Source organism: Oryctolagus cuniculus, chromosome 13 (genome assembly GCF_051225735.1).
Source record: "Oryctolagus cuniculus isolate XC-2025 breed Fujian yellow rabbit chromosome 13, ASM5122573v1, whole genome shotgun sequence".
Lineage (NCBI taxonomy): Eukaryota > Metazoa > Chordata > Mammalia > Lagomorpha > Leporidae > Oryctolagus > Oryctolagus cuniculus.
In genome coordinates, this window is record NC_142879.1 from 79,775,032 (window position 1) to 79,787,634 (window position 12,603).

The following is a 12,603-nucleotide window of genomic DNA, read 5'->3' on the forward strand; positions in this document are numbered from 1 at the left end:
CATCAAACAAGCAACAATCAAAAAACAACACCTGGGTGTAAGTTCAGCTTTTCTACTTTCTAGCTGGGTGACCTTGGTTTCACCTCTAAATTATCAATAAAAATAACAATCGAAAGGCTTGGAGTCAGTATCCCACACATAATGAGGCAAATTAGTGGCTCTTTATCTCAGTCCCAGGAACTAACTGTCTCACCTTTTTCTCCCGCCACCTCAGGTTCTGGATACCCCAGAGACTTAAGAACTCTTGCCTGAGGGGACCAGCATTATGGCTTAGCAGGTAAAGCTGCCTTCGACTATACCATCCAGTTCAAATCCCAGCTGCTCCACTTCCAATCCAGCTCCCTGCAAACGGCTTGGAAAAGCAGGGGGTAGATGGTCCATGTGTTTGAGCCCCTGTCACACATGTGGGCAACTCACATAAAGTTTCTAAATTCGGCCTAGCCCAGCTTTGGCTGTTGCAGCCATATAAAGCGTGAGCCAGTCGATAGAAAATCCCTCTGTGTGTGTGTGTGTGTGTGTGTGTCTCCCTCTCTGCGACTGACTTTCAAATAAATAAATTCTTTAAAAATTAATAAAAGACTATTTTTGCTCTATTGGAAAAAAAAAGTTTTTGACTGAGGATTGCTGAAGGGCATCAGCAGCTCACCTTGCTTAGATCCTCAAATTCCCTAAGTCATTCTTTTCCTCTTCTGTCAGCCCCAAACTTCCAAGTCAGAGGCTCTTGCACATGGATGCTGAATATGGGAATCACTTTTCAATTTTGCAAGTAGACAATTAATTGGATTAATAATGATGTGTCTTATATTTAAATTATCATAACCATTGGATTCATTTTAGGGTGTGACTCTCCCTAAATTCTTAGTACTTGTTGAAAAGGCCATATTATAAAATTCTGTAATCATTACATCTGTGAGATGTTGCAAAATGGAAAGCTTTTATAAGTTGAGTTGTTTATGATTTGTATAGAAATTAGGGTCAGAATGTTAAAATGGGCTAAAGCTCCCACAGCAGCCTCTCTGTCTGCAGGGATAACACTGCTATATGAGGAGCCAACATATTCAACTTATTCATTAGGTTGGGAATAAAAATATTGGCAGAACATATTTTTGGAGAATTACATTGAATAAAACAATGGCAATGTCAAAAATACTCATGAACTATAGAAGATGCACATCCATTAGTTTAGAATGTGTTTTTCTTCTATACGAATATTCTTTAACAAACTGTAGAAAACATGCTTGCAAGTGATGCCAGGGTACCAAACCCTCTACAGAAACAAAAATATTAAAAATATTAAATTATCAGCTAAAATAGACTTCAGTGGTTAGCTGTTCATTACTTATTCAACTGAGCCAATCAAATATAGATTACACTGTCAGGGTAAAAGTCTGTGCCTGCCTGAGGTGGAACGCCAGATTAAAGCAGATGCTTATTAAATGCTTTTGATCCTGTGGAAGGTGGTTGTATTGCAAAAATCAATTAAAATATCTTTGCCTTGCTATGACTGCAATTACCTCTTCAGTTAAATTCAGCCTTAATGTTTTTTGCTTTTATTTGCACTGCTGTTTTTAGCAGTGTAAAAATACCTCCTTTTCCCCCCTCCTTTCCAGAGTCTCAAAGCGCTTTGGCCATTCATTTTATTTGCCATATTATTATTCCATAGCCAGGGAAAAGTTCGTTTTCTGAGAGGAAGTCCCTGCACCCATTCATCAGTTTTAGCCCAGCTGCCATTTAGCAAAGATGGCATCCTGAAGTAAGGTCACAATGTTCCGAGTGAGCCCTAACATCCCAAGGTCTCTCCGCTACCCTCACTCTGAGGCGGATTCCGGCCACAGCCAGCTGTGTCCGTAGGATGCTCATGACACTGCACCACGGCCTCATAGGAGCCAAAGAGGCGTTTCTGCTCCCTCGATGGGCTGGCTGCTCGGGCTGCCCAGAAAAACGGGCTCGCGACACTTCCTGACTCTTCCTCAACTGGGCCACGACCCCACACATGCCCCCCATTTCCAACTTGTGCGGCGCTCCGGTGGGTTTGCGGTACGGAAACCCCACATCTGGTGCGCCACACGGATGAACAGCCAACCCTGCAGTACGCTGGGACTTGGGGCGAGACACCCGGGGCTCCGTCCGAGATGCTCAGGATCAGCAAGATTCTGCTCCAATCACTCCCCCCACCCACCACCCAAACGCCCCTGACCATGAATTCGGATCAGGGCTCACCAGCCATCTCTGGGACAAAGCCATCACCATTAGGTGCGCTTCTCCAGTCTTCCAGAGCCGGCTCCGGCGGTCCTCCCTTTTTCGCCAGCCCCTCAAACCCCTGCCCAGCGCCCTCTGCAGCGCCCCGCACGTACCCACGTCTCCCAAGAAGCAGCCGTCAGCAGCCCGGGGCTCCATGCGTTCGCTGGGCGATTCTGTGGCTGGGCACTCGGCTCTAGGAGCTGAGCCGGGTCCTGAGCCCGGTCGAGTCGGGCCGCTGGGCGGAGCCAATCTCAGCGCGGGGCCGCACGTCGGCCGGAGGTGACCGCGCGCTGGGAGTTGTAGTTCCCGCTGTTTGGCGCTGTTCCCCAGACTCCAACTAGCCTCTGGCTTATTTCTGGAGGCCCCACTCCTCTGACGCTGCCGCCGCGCTTTGTTACAAAACGTGCGTCCCTGTAAACGTGTCCACCTGCACACGTGCGCCCTGTGCAAGCATGTATTCGTGTGCAAAGCATGGACTGGTGCTCATCTGCAAATTATGCGTCTATGTGTTCTTATGCAAAATAGGTCGTACACAAAACATGTGTTCATGCGTGCAAAACGTGTGAACATGTACAAAACGTGCCCAGCTGCCAAAACTTAGATCCCTTACATTGAAAGCTCCTGAGTTCTTCCATGCATTAACTTTCAAGAAATGCTTTCTGCCAGAACTAGTGTTTATAACCTTTGGTTGGTTGGTTGTTTTTTGTCTTTGAAGATTAATGGAAAATTTCAAGTCGTCCACATCCAATTTTTTAAAATCCTTTCCCTTACAATTTTTAATTCAGTGTGTCACTTAAACTCTTAGAGGATGAAACTGGGGCACAAGCCCAGCAAAAATGAGGAAGCTGTTTCCCAAATGATTCTGAGTCACTGGACTTGTTTTGTTTTGTTGCAAAACAGCTTCCAATATTCAAAAGACTTGACCTTGCCAACGTTCCTTGCAACCTCATCTAGAGTCTGCACTCACTCCGACGTGTACTTCGCACAAATGTAGAAGTTATCTGGACTCAAAATATTAGCAGGTGTCCTAAAAATATCAGTTAAGAAATACTGGAAGGTGAGGACTAGTAAAGAGCAGAGGGTTTCAGCTCTTCCTCCATGAAAGGCCTCTTCCCAATGACCCAACTCTTTTTCTGCTATCCAGACCCCATACCCCGTATTTAGGAGGCACAATCCTGGGAATTCAGAGTTCCAGGCCTGGTAATGAAATTTCTAGCCTATGTTTACCATACCATTTTTTTCCCACTTGTCTACAAAAAAAGGTTCTAACATTTTTCTTGCAAGTTTTCTGCCTTTTCTTTAACTAAATTTAATAGAATTTTTTAATCTTCATTTTTTTAAAGATTTACTTGTTTATTTGAAGGGCAGAATTACAGACAGAATGAAAGACAGAGAGAGAGGTCTTCAATCTGCTGATTCATTCCCCAAATGACCACAATGGTTGGAGTTGGGCCAATCTGAAGCCAGGAGGTAGGAGTTTCTTCCAGTCTCCCAAAAGGGTGCAGGGGCCCAAGCACTTGGGCCATCTTCTGCTGCTTTCTCAGGCATTAGCAGAGAGGAGCAACTGGGACTTGAATCAGAATCCATATGGGATGCTGGCACTGCAGATATATGCTTAACTTATTACACCACAGTGCCAGCCCTGTAAATGTAATGGATTTTTGAATTGAAATATTTGCTACAGGATGTTATGTTTTCCACTGTGATAAAACCACATATGTTTGTATTTTCTTTAATATTTCTTCCTTGACAAAGTATTGTCTAGATCTGAGTACATATCAAATAGTGTTATACAAGTATTTGCCAAATCAGTTAGAAGGCAAATATTTGCTTATGTTCTATTTTTTTTCTGGCAGTGTCTTGCTTGATTTCAACATTTTAATGCAGAAAAGCTTTTTAAAATTTCTATATAATCTTGGGGTAGGTGTCAGGGCACAGTGGGTTAGGCTCCTGATTGGTACACCCACATCCCATATCAGAGTGCTGGTTTGATTTCTGTCTATTCCACTTCCAATCCAGCTTCCTGTTAGCGCAAATGGGAGAACAGTGGATGATGGCACATGTCGCCACTTGGAGACATGAATGGAGTTCCAGGCTCCTAGCTTCCACCTGGCATAGCCCTGGCTGTTGCAGGCACTTGAGGAGTTAATCAACAAATGGAAGATTCCTCTCTATCTCTCTCTCTGTTTCTTTATCACCCTGGCTTTCAAAAAGTAAATAAATAAATTTTAAAAATAAAGTTTCAGTGTAATCATAAATATAATCCCTGGAAACATTTCCTTTTTCTTCAGTGTTCAGAATATATTTCTCCACCAAAAACCAAAATATGTATATTATTATGTTCTGTTCTGTTGTTAAGGCTTTAACAATCTGGAATTTGTTGTAAAGTATAGAATGAAAATATAGGATCTAGGTTAATTCCTCTTTAAACTGAAATGGAATGTTCCAAAGTATTAATTTTATAGCAATCCACTTATCTATGTTGTGTTAATCTCCTATTATTCATTTAACAATATTTACTGATTATCTAATCTAAGGTACACAATTTTTAAACAATTATCACATGGGGTTTCTAAAATGACTGTCATTGTATAAGATTATGATTTTTTTGTTAGAGTTTCAGAATCTGTTAAGAGTGCTTCTAGAAAAGTGGCATATATAGGTATTCCCCACTCATGGCAAATTGCGATTAATGAGTTAGATTGCCTCCCAGGTAGCAAGACTTTCTACAATACAGTAATTAAGACGGTATTGAATATAAGGCAGAATTATAAGGGAGAGTCCCCCAGAGATAGATGCACTCACAGGAGAGAAACTGGTATTCAAAAAAAAAAAAAAAGATTGGAAATCTGGGGGAAAGGAGGACTCATTCAATAAATAGTACGGAGTTAAAGTCTCCCTTTAGGAAAAATATGAGATTTGCTTCATACTTCATATCATACTTAAAAATTAATTACAGGTGGCTGGAACAACTGAGTGTGAAAATGTGAAAACCAAAAAAGTGATTACAAAATGGGAGGAAATTGTTATGACATCAAGAGCAAGAAGGGTTTCTTATGAAAGGTACAAAAGCACAAGACATAAAGGAAACTCTTGGCTGGCTTGGCTATGTTAAACTTTGGTAAGACAAAAGACACATAAGCAAAATGAGAAGCTAAGACACAGATGGAAAGATTTTTGGAACTCAATTTAACTAATGAAAGATTAATCTCCAGTACAACCTAATGGATTTCTACACATCAGTGAGAAAAACATAAATCAACAAAATATTAAGCAAAGGACATGAATAGACAACTTACGGAGAAATAAAATGACATGTTAATAAATATTTGGTATGCCAGTAAGATGCCATTTTATATCTATTGACAAAAATGTCAAAATTAGGGCAGGCATTGTGGTACAGCAGTTAAGTTGCTGCTTGAGAAAGTCACATCCCACATCACTGCCTGGTTTGAGTCCCAGCTCCTCTTCCAATTCCAGCTTCCTGCTAATGCACACCTTGGGAGGCAGCAGGTGAAAGCTCAAGTACTTTGGCCCATGCCATCCACGTGGGAGACTGAGATGGCATTGTGGGCTCCCGACTTCAACCTGGCCCGCTCCTGACTGTTGCAGGCATTTGAGGTATTTGGTAGTGAACCAGCAGATGGAAGATATTCTCTCTTTCTGCCTTTCAAATAAATAATAATAAATAATTGAAACTCTTTTAAAATGTTAAATTTTGAAAGTAATGGGGTTTAGTGAGAATGTGAGGAAATAACAAACTCATACATAATGAATATTTTCATTGAGCTTTGCCTAAAACAATCATGGTTTAAGCCACTTGTCACAAAGAATCGAGTCATGCCTCCTTTCATGTTGAAAGTGTCCTGGCTTAGATGATAAGTTATATTTTCACCCCACAAACCCTGTGACAGAACATTTCCTTCTCTCCCCCAGGGAGGCTCTGAGGGGGTGGATCTTCACTTACTCAAGTAATAGAGGAAAAAGGGAGAAGCCATCAAATGGTGAAAGAATCAATCAACTGTGCTATTTCATGAGTTCAGAATGAACTACATTCACATGTGTTGATCTGAATAAATATCAAAAATGTTTTTAAAATTTTGGGCCGGCATGTGGTGTAGTGGGTAAAGCCCACCACCTGCAGTGCTGGTATCCCATATGGGCACTGGTTCAAATCCTGGCTGCTCCACTTCCAATCCAGCTCTCTGCTATGGCCTGGGAAAGCAGAAGAAGATGGCCCAAGTCCTCAGGCCCCTGCACCTGCATGGAAGACCCGGAAGAAGAGATCTTCCATTCATCAGTTCACTCCTCAAATGGCTGCAACAGCTTAGACTTGGCCAGACTGAAGCCAGGATCCAGGAACTCCATCCTGGACTCCCACATGGGACAAGGCCCCAAGCACTTGGGCCATCTTCTGCTGCCTTCCTATGTGCATTAGCACAGAGAGATGGATTAGAAGTACAGCAGCTGGGATTCACACCAGCACTCCGATTTGGGATGCTAATGTTGTAAGCAGCGACTTAACCTACTGTACTGCAAAGGCAGCTCTGAAGGATATCTTATGAATGATACTAAAAGCAAATTAAAAGAATAGAGGCCGGTGTTTGACCTAGTAGTTAATGCCACCAATTATGATGCCCTGGTCCCACATCAAAGTGCTTGGGTTCAATGCTTGGCTGTGCTCCTGATTTCAGCTTCCTGCTAATGTGGACCCTGGGAGGTAGCAGTGATAGCTCAAGTAGTTATTTTCCTGCCATCCATGTGGGAGACCTAGATTGAGTTACCAACTCCAAGCTTCAAGCCTCCTCTCCACACACATACACACATCTTCTTGGCTTTGCAGGCATTTGGGAAGTGAACAAGCAGATGGGGGTTCTCTCATGCTCTCTTGCTCTCTCTGTGTGTCTCTCAAATAAATGAATAAAAATTAAAAATCATAACATGAAGAATCGTCATAAATTTAGACCAAATATATCTGTCATGTTAATATGTTAATAGAAACAGGTGAACAGGCCAGCGCGGTGGCTCAATAGGCTAATCTTCCGCCTGCGGCGCCGGCACACCAAGTTCTAGTCCCAGTCGGGGCGCCGGATTCCATCCCGGTTGCCCCTCTTCCAGGCCAGCTCTCTGCTGTGGCCAGGGAGTGCAGTGGAGGATGGCCCAAATACTTGGGCCCTGCACCCCATGGGAGACCAGGATAAGTACCCGGCTCCTGCCATCGGATCAGTGCGGTGCGCTGGCCGCAGTGGCCATTGGGGGGGGGGTGAACCAACGGTAAAGGAAGACCTTTCTCTCTGTCTCTCTCTCTCACTGTCCACTCTGCCTGTCACACACACACACACACACACACACAAAAGAAAGAAACAGGTGAATTAACCATTCAAAGGAAAACTCAATTTGGGTTACAAGGGGTATAATAAATAAAACAGCAAATTAGAAAATATTCCAGAAAATATTCTAAATAGCTGGATGATATATATTTTTAATGATTTATATATTTATTTATTTATTTGAAACAGTTACAGAGAAAAGGAGAGATAGAGAGAGAGCTCTTCAATCCACTGGTTCACTTGCCAAGTGGCCACAAAGGCCAGGGCTGGGCTAGGCTGAAGACAGGAGCCAGGAGCTTCTTCTGGGTCTATCACATGGGTGGCAGGGGCCCAAGCATTTGGACCATCTTCTGCTGCTTTTCCCAGGCAATTAGCGTTGAAGTAGATCAGAAATTGAGCAGTCAGGAAAGGAACCAGTGCCCATATAGAATGCCAGCATTGTGGACAGTGACTTTACCCACTATGCCACAACACTGGCCCCTGTGGCTAATATATTAGTACATCATCAACTATAGAAAGCAGATGATAAGAAGACACATTAACATCTAAATGACAAAGGCAAAACAGATTGTGATGTTTCAGTTCCTTCTGATGAAATATGTGGTAGGTACCATGTGCTAGATACTTTATATAGGATATGGTTAATGCTCAACAAACCATACCTACATGGAAGAACTGTTATTGTTTTCACAGGGAGGGGAACTAAATGTAGGAAGGTTTGACTTTCTCAAATTGCACCTACCAGATGTCAGAGCCAAGATTATAATCCAACTTGATCTACCTCCAGAGCCCTCAGTTTACTAAAGAGGAAACAAAATTGTTTGACCATAACATACTGGAAGCTCTTTGGCCTCAACACTAATCAAGCTCTCAGTTATGCTGAGCCTTCTTTTATTTTTTTAAAATTTATTTATTTTGTTTTATTTATTTGAAATGCAGTTTCAGAGAGGGAGAAGGAGAAAGAGGGAGAGACAGAGGGAGAGAGAGAGATCTTCCACCAGCTGATTCACTCCCTGAATGGCTACAACAGCTAGGACTGAGCCAGGCCAAAGTCGAGAGCCTGGAACTTCATCTGGGTTTCCCATGTGGGTTCAGGAGCCCAAGGACTTGGGCCATCTTCCACTGCTTTCCGATGAACGTTAGCAGGGAGCTGGATTAAAACTGAAGTAGCCAGGACTCAACCGGGCACCCATATGGGATGCCAGCACTGCAGGCTACAGCTTTAACCTAATCAGCCACAGTGCCTGACCCATACAGAGCCTTTAACAGTAGCAGGAATCCATCCTTTGTTTACTGAGATAGTTAGTATTGTCCGAAGAACCTATAATGACCTTACCTGAGAGAGTTGTGCAAGGACATACCCCAACCACCTCTCACTCTTTGTAAATCTATATCTAGGCAACAGCTATGAGATCTGGAAGGTAAACAACAAGGACACTTTGCAGTATAAGAAAAGTACAACACACACCAAAAGAACTGTAATATTTTTGTCAATTTACATGGGAAGAGATCTGAAGACTAAGTAAGACAATGGGTCAAAGGGATATTGGATCAAGGTAGAAGGAAAATAATGACAGGGACCAAGTGGTAACAATCACCAAAGACAGTGTAGGACTAGTTATCATCATGGGCAGTTGAACTAATTCAGTAATCAGAATTCAGCAATGACTAATTGATAAATATTCAAGAATTCCTCGTCATTAGTCTTGAACTGACAGTAATTCCTGAAAAGCTAAAATGCCACTACATTTACCAGTTACAATAGGGGCTAATGGAGAAAATTGTCCATAGGGTTTTGACTGGAATCCATCTCAGATGGACCTAGAGGGGCCCTAAGTCCTGTAGAGTCCTGTAGTTATTTCTCCATTTCCAGAAAGAATAATCTCAATAGTTACACTAGCAACCTACATTGATAACCTGAATCATGGAGTTTCCCTATATTGATAACCTGAATCATGGAGTGAAGATCTTTGGGTAGGAAAAGCCAAGTAGAAGTCACTAAAATGCCTCTGTCTACTAAAATATGAAAAAGCAATCTTACATTCTTGCAGAGAGTAGGGCCACCATCAAGAATGTGAGAGATGCAGGGTTATGATTTCCACCACATCCTCATTCAACTCACATATTTTGGCTGTGCAGAGAACCAGATAGATCTTGGGTAAAGACAGTGAATTCACCATAAACTTGATCCAGGATAACTCAGAAATGGTTTCTGAATTGCTGTTTCAGCAATGGCTTCATTGCTGGTGGGCAACTACTGGTTTGATGTATGCTTTCTCTATCCATACCCATTAGTGAAGACCATGTTTCCAGTTGGCAGAGGTGGTGATTCACCTTACCTATCTTACCTCAGAATTTGATATCAATATTCCAACCTTATGTCATAACCTAGCCTACAGGAATACTGATTGCCTCTCCATTCAATAGGACATTGCTGTAGTCTGTGATTTTAATGCTGATATCAAACTGATTGATGAGCAGGAGTTAGTATCTACTCCAAGAATCTTCACAAGACACATGCAGGCCAGAGGGTAGGAAGCAAATGCCATAAAAATTCAGATACCCTTCACCTTGGTGAAATTTCTGGTGATCTGGGGAGTCTCAAGATACCCTTTCCAAAGTGAACTTGAAAGCGGCTGTATCCAATCTTCAACTACTTAGAAAGAAACACGATGCTAAACAGACATCCTTGGATTTTCAATGCAACATGTACCTCATTCTGAACATTTTTTCTTTTCTAAAATAAGTAGCAGCAGACTCTCACTGGATCTCTGTTTTCAACTTCTTAACATCCTGAAGCAAGTGTGTATGGAATTCCATGGTGAAAGGAAACAGCTTCTCTGTTAGTTAGCCATGTCTGTAAGACTGGAGATTAATTTCACTCTAATCACTGCTTTAGCTGCATCCCTGAAGTATTGTGTGTTATTTCATTTTAATTTATTAAAAAAATTTCCTATTATATTATATGATCTATTCTTTGGACCCATGGCTTATTTAGATGTATATGTGTTTTTACTTCCAAATATTTTGGAATTTTCCAGATATCCTTTTGTCATTGATTCCTAATTTAATGTGAGTATACAATACATACATTATATATCCTATATTACTTCAACCTCTTAAAATTTATGAAGATTTCTATTATGGCCCAGTATATTACCTGTCTTACCAAATGTCCTATATACACATTAACAGGATATGTACTTCATAGTCACTTGGTAAAATTTCTATTAATTTCAGTTAGATTAAATTCCTGAGACAACAGGGTCAGTTTCCAGCAATGAATATGGATTTGTCTTTGTGTTTTTCAGTTCTGTCAGATTTTGTCTTATTATTAAAGCAGTCTTTTAAATGTATATATAGTCAAGATTGTATCTTCTTGATTTTCTTTTTATCATTTTTAAATGTCCTTCTTTGTTAACATTTTTTGCTGCACAGTCTTCACTGTCCAATACAAATATAGCCATTCCAGCTTTCTTATGATTAATGCTTGCAAGTATATATTTTCTATCCTATTGCCTTCAACCTATGGTTTTTTAAAAATATTTTATTTATTTATTTGATAGGTAGAGTTACAGACAAAGAGAGGGAGAGACAGAGAGAAAAGTCTTCCATCTGCTGGTGCACTCCTTTAATGGCCAGAGCTGGGCCAGTCCAAAGCCAGGAGCCAAAAGCTTCCTCCAGGTTCTCCATGAGGGTGCAGGGACCCAAGAACTTGCGCCATCTTCTATTGGTTTCCCAGGCCATAGCAGAGAGCTGTATTGGAAGAGGAGCAGCTGGGACTAGAACTGGTGCCCATATAGGATGCTGGCATCACAGACTCAAGCTTAGCCTACTACACCACAGTGCTGGCCCCAACCTATGTGTCTTTTTTTTGAAGATTTATTTTATTTATTTGAAAGACAGAGTTACAGAGAGAGGTAGAGACAGAAAGAGGTCTTCCATCTGCTGGTTCACTCCCCAGATAGGCCACAATGGCTGGAGCTGTGCCGATCTGAAGCCAGAACCCAGGAGCTTCTTCTGGGTCTACCACGTGGGTGCAGGGGCCCAAGCATCTTCTACTGCTATCCCAGGCCATAGCAGAGAGCTGGAAGGGCAGAGGAGCAGCCAGGACTAGAACTGTTGCCCATATGGGATACCAGCACTTCAGGCCAGGGCTTTAACCCACTGGGTTACAGCGCCGGCCCCTCTATGTGTTTTAATATTTAAAGCATGTCATTTCTACTTTAGTACATACTTGGGTCTAACAATCTCTAATTTTTAATTAATGGCTTAGTACTTCAAATTCAATGTATGTAGTGACATGATTGAACTTGAGGTTTATTTCCCATTTATTTTATTTACTCTTTGTTTTTCCTCCTTTCATGCCTCCTTTTAATGAAGAACTTTTTATCAAGTGTTCATTTTGCCTCTTTTGTTATTTATTGTCTATACTTTATTTACATTTTTAGGGGTAGGCTTATAAAATACCTATTGTTCTTATGAGCATCTACTTTCAAATAATATATCACTTTGCATTAAATTTTATAAGCTTATAACATTATACTTCCATTTTCTCCATGTTCATCCATTGTACTATCATCAAGTATTTTCCCTCTACTTATGATTTAAACCTCTTAATCCATTGTTATTTTTCATTAAATAATTATACAGTTTATAACAACTTTATTGATATATAATTTATGTGCCATAAAATTCACCCTTTTAAAGTAAAAAAACACAATTTTTTCTTTTTAGAATTTGAACAGTTGTAAAACCATCACCATAATCTAATTTAGGAACTTTTTCATCATGGTAATAATAAACTTCCTGTTCATTAGCAGTCATTACTCACTCCATTCTAAACTAACATCTACTGTCTGTCTTTGTACATATAGATTTGTTTTACTTTGGACATTTCACATGAATAGAATTATATGGCATGTAGTCTTCAGTAACTACCTTCTTTAACTTAACATAGTGGGGTTTTAAAAATATTTTTTATTTATATAGCCTGGACAAATTTCATATATATATATATATATATATAGAG

At 40.9% G+C, this 12,603-nt stretch overlaps 1 protein-coding gene across 5 annotated transcripts in view; it reads right to left on the reverse strand.

The window, feature by feature from the left end:
- Positions 1–12,603, reverse strand: part of ASB13 (ankyrin repeat and SOCS box containing 13) — a 50,549-nt gene that overhangs the window by 23,527 nt on the left and 14,419 nt on the right. Inside the window, exon 1 of one of the 5 annotated variants that reach the window (XM_002721688.6) lies at positions 2,355–2,530. The exons of 2 other annotated variants lie outside the window; for them this stretch is intronic. In XM_002721688.6, the coding sequence (XP_002721734.1) occupies positions 2,355–2,397 (43 nt within the window). In that variant the 5' untranslated portion in view covers positions 2,398–2,530. Of the gene's footprint in view, positions 1–2,220; positions 2,531–12,603 lie in introns of those variants that run through there. 2 more of the 5 variants (XM_089312411.1, XM_089312409.1) reach the window with 2 other exon arrangements.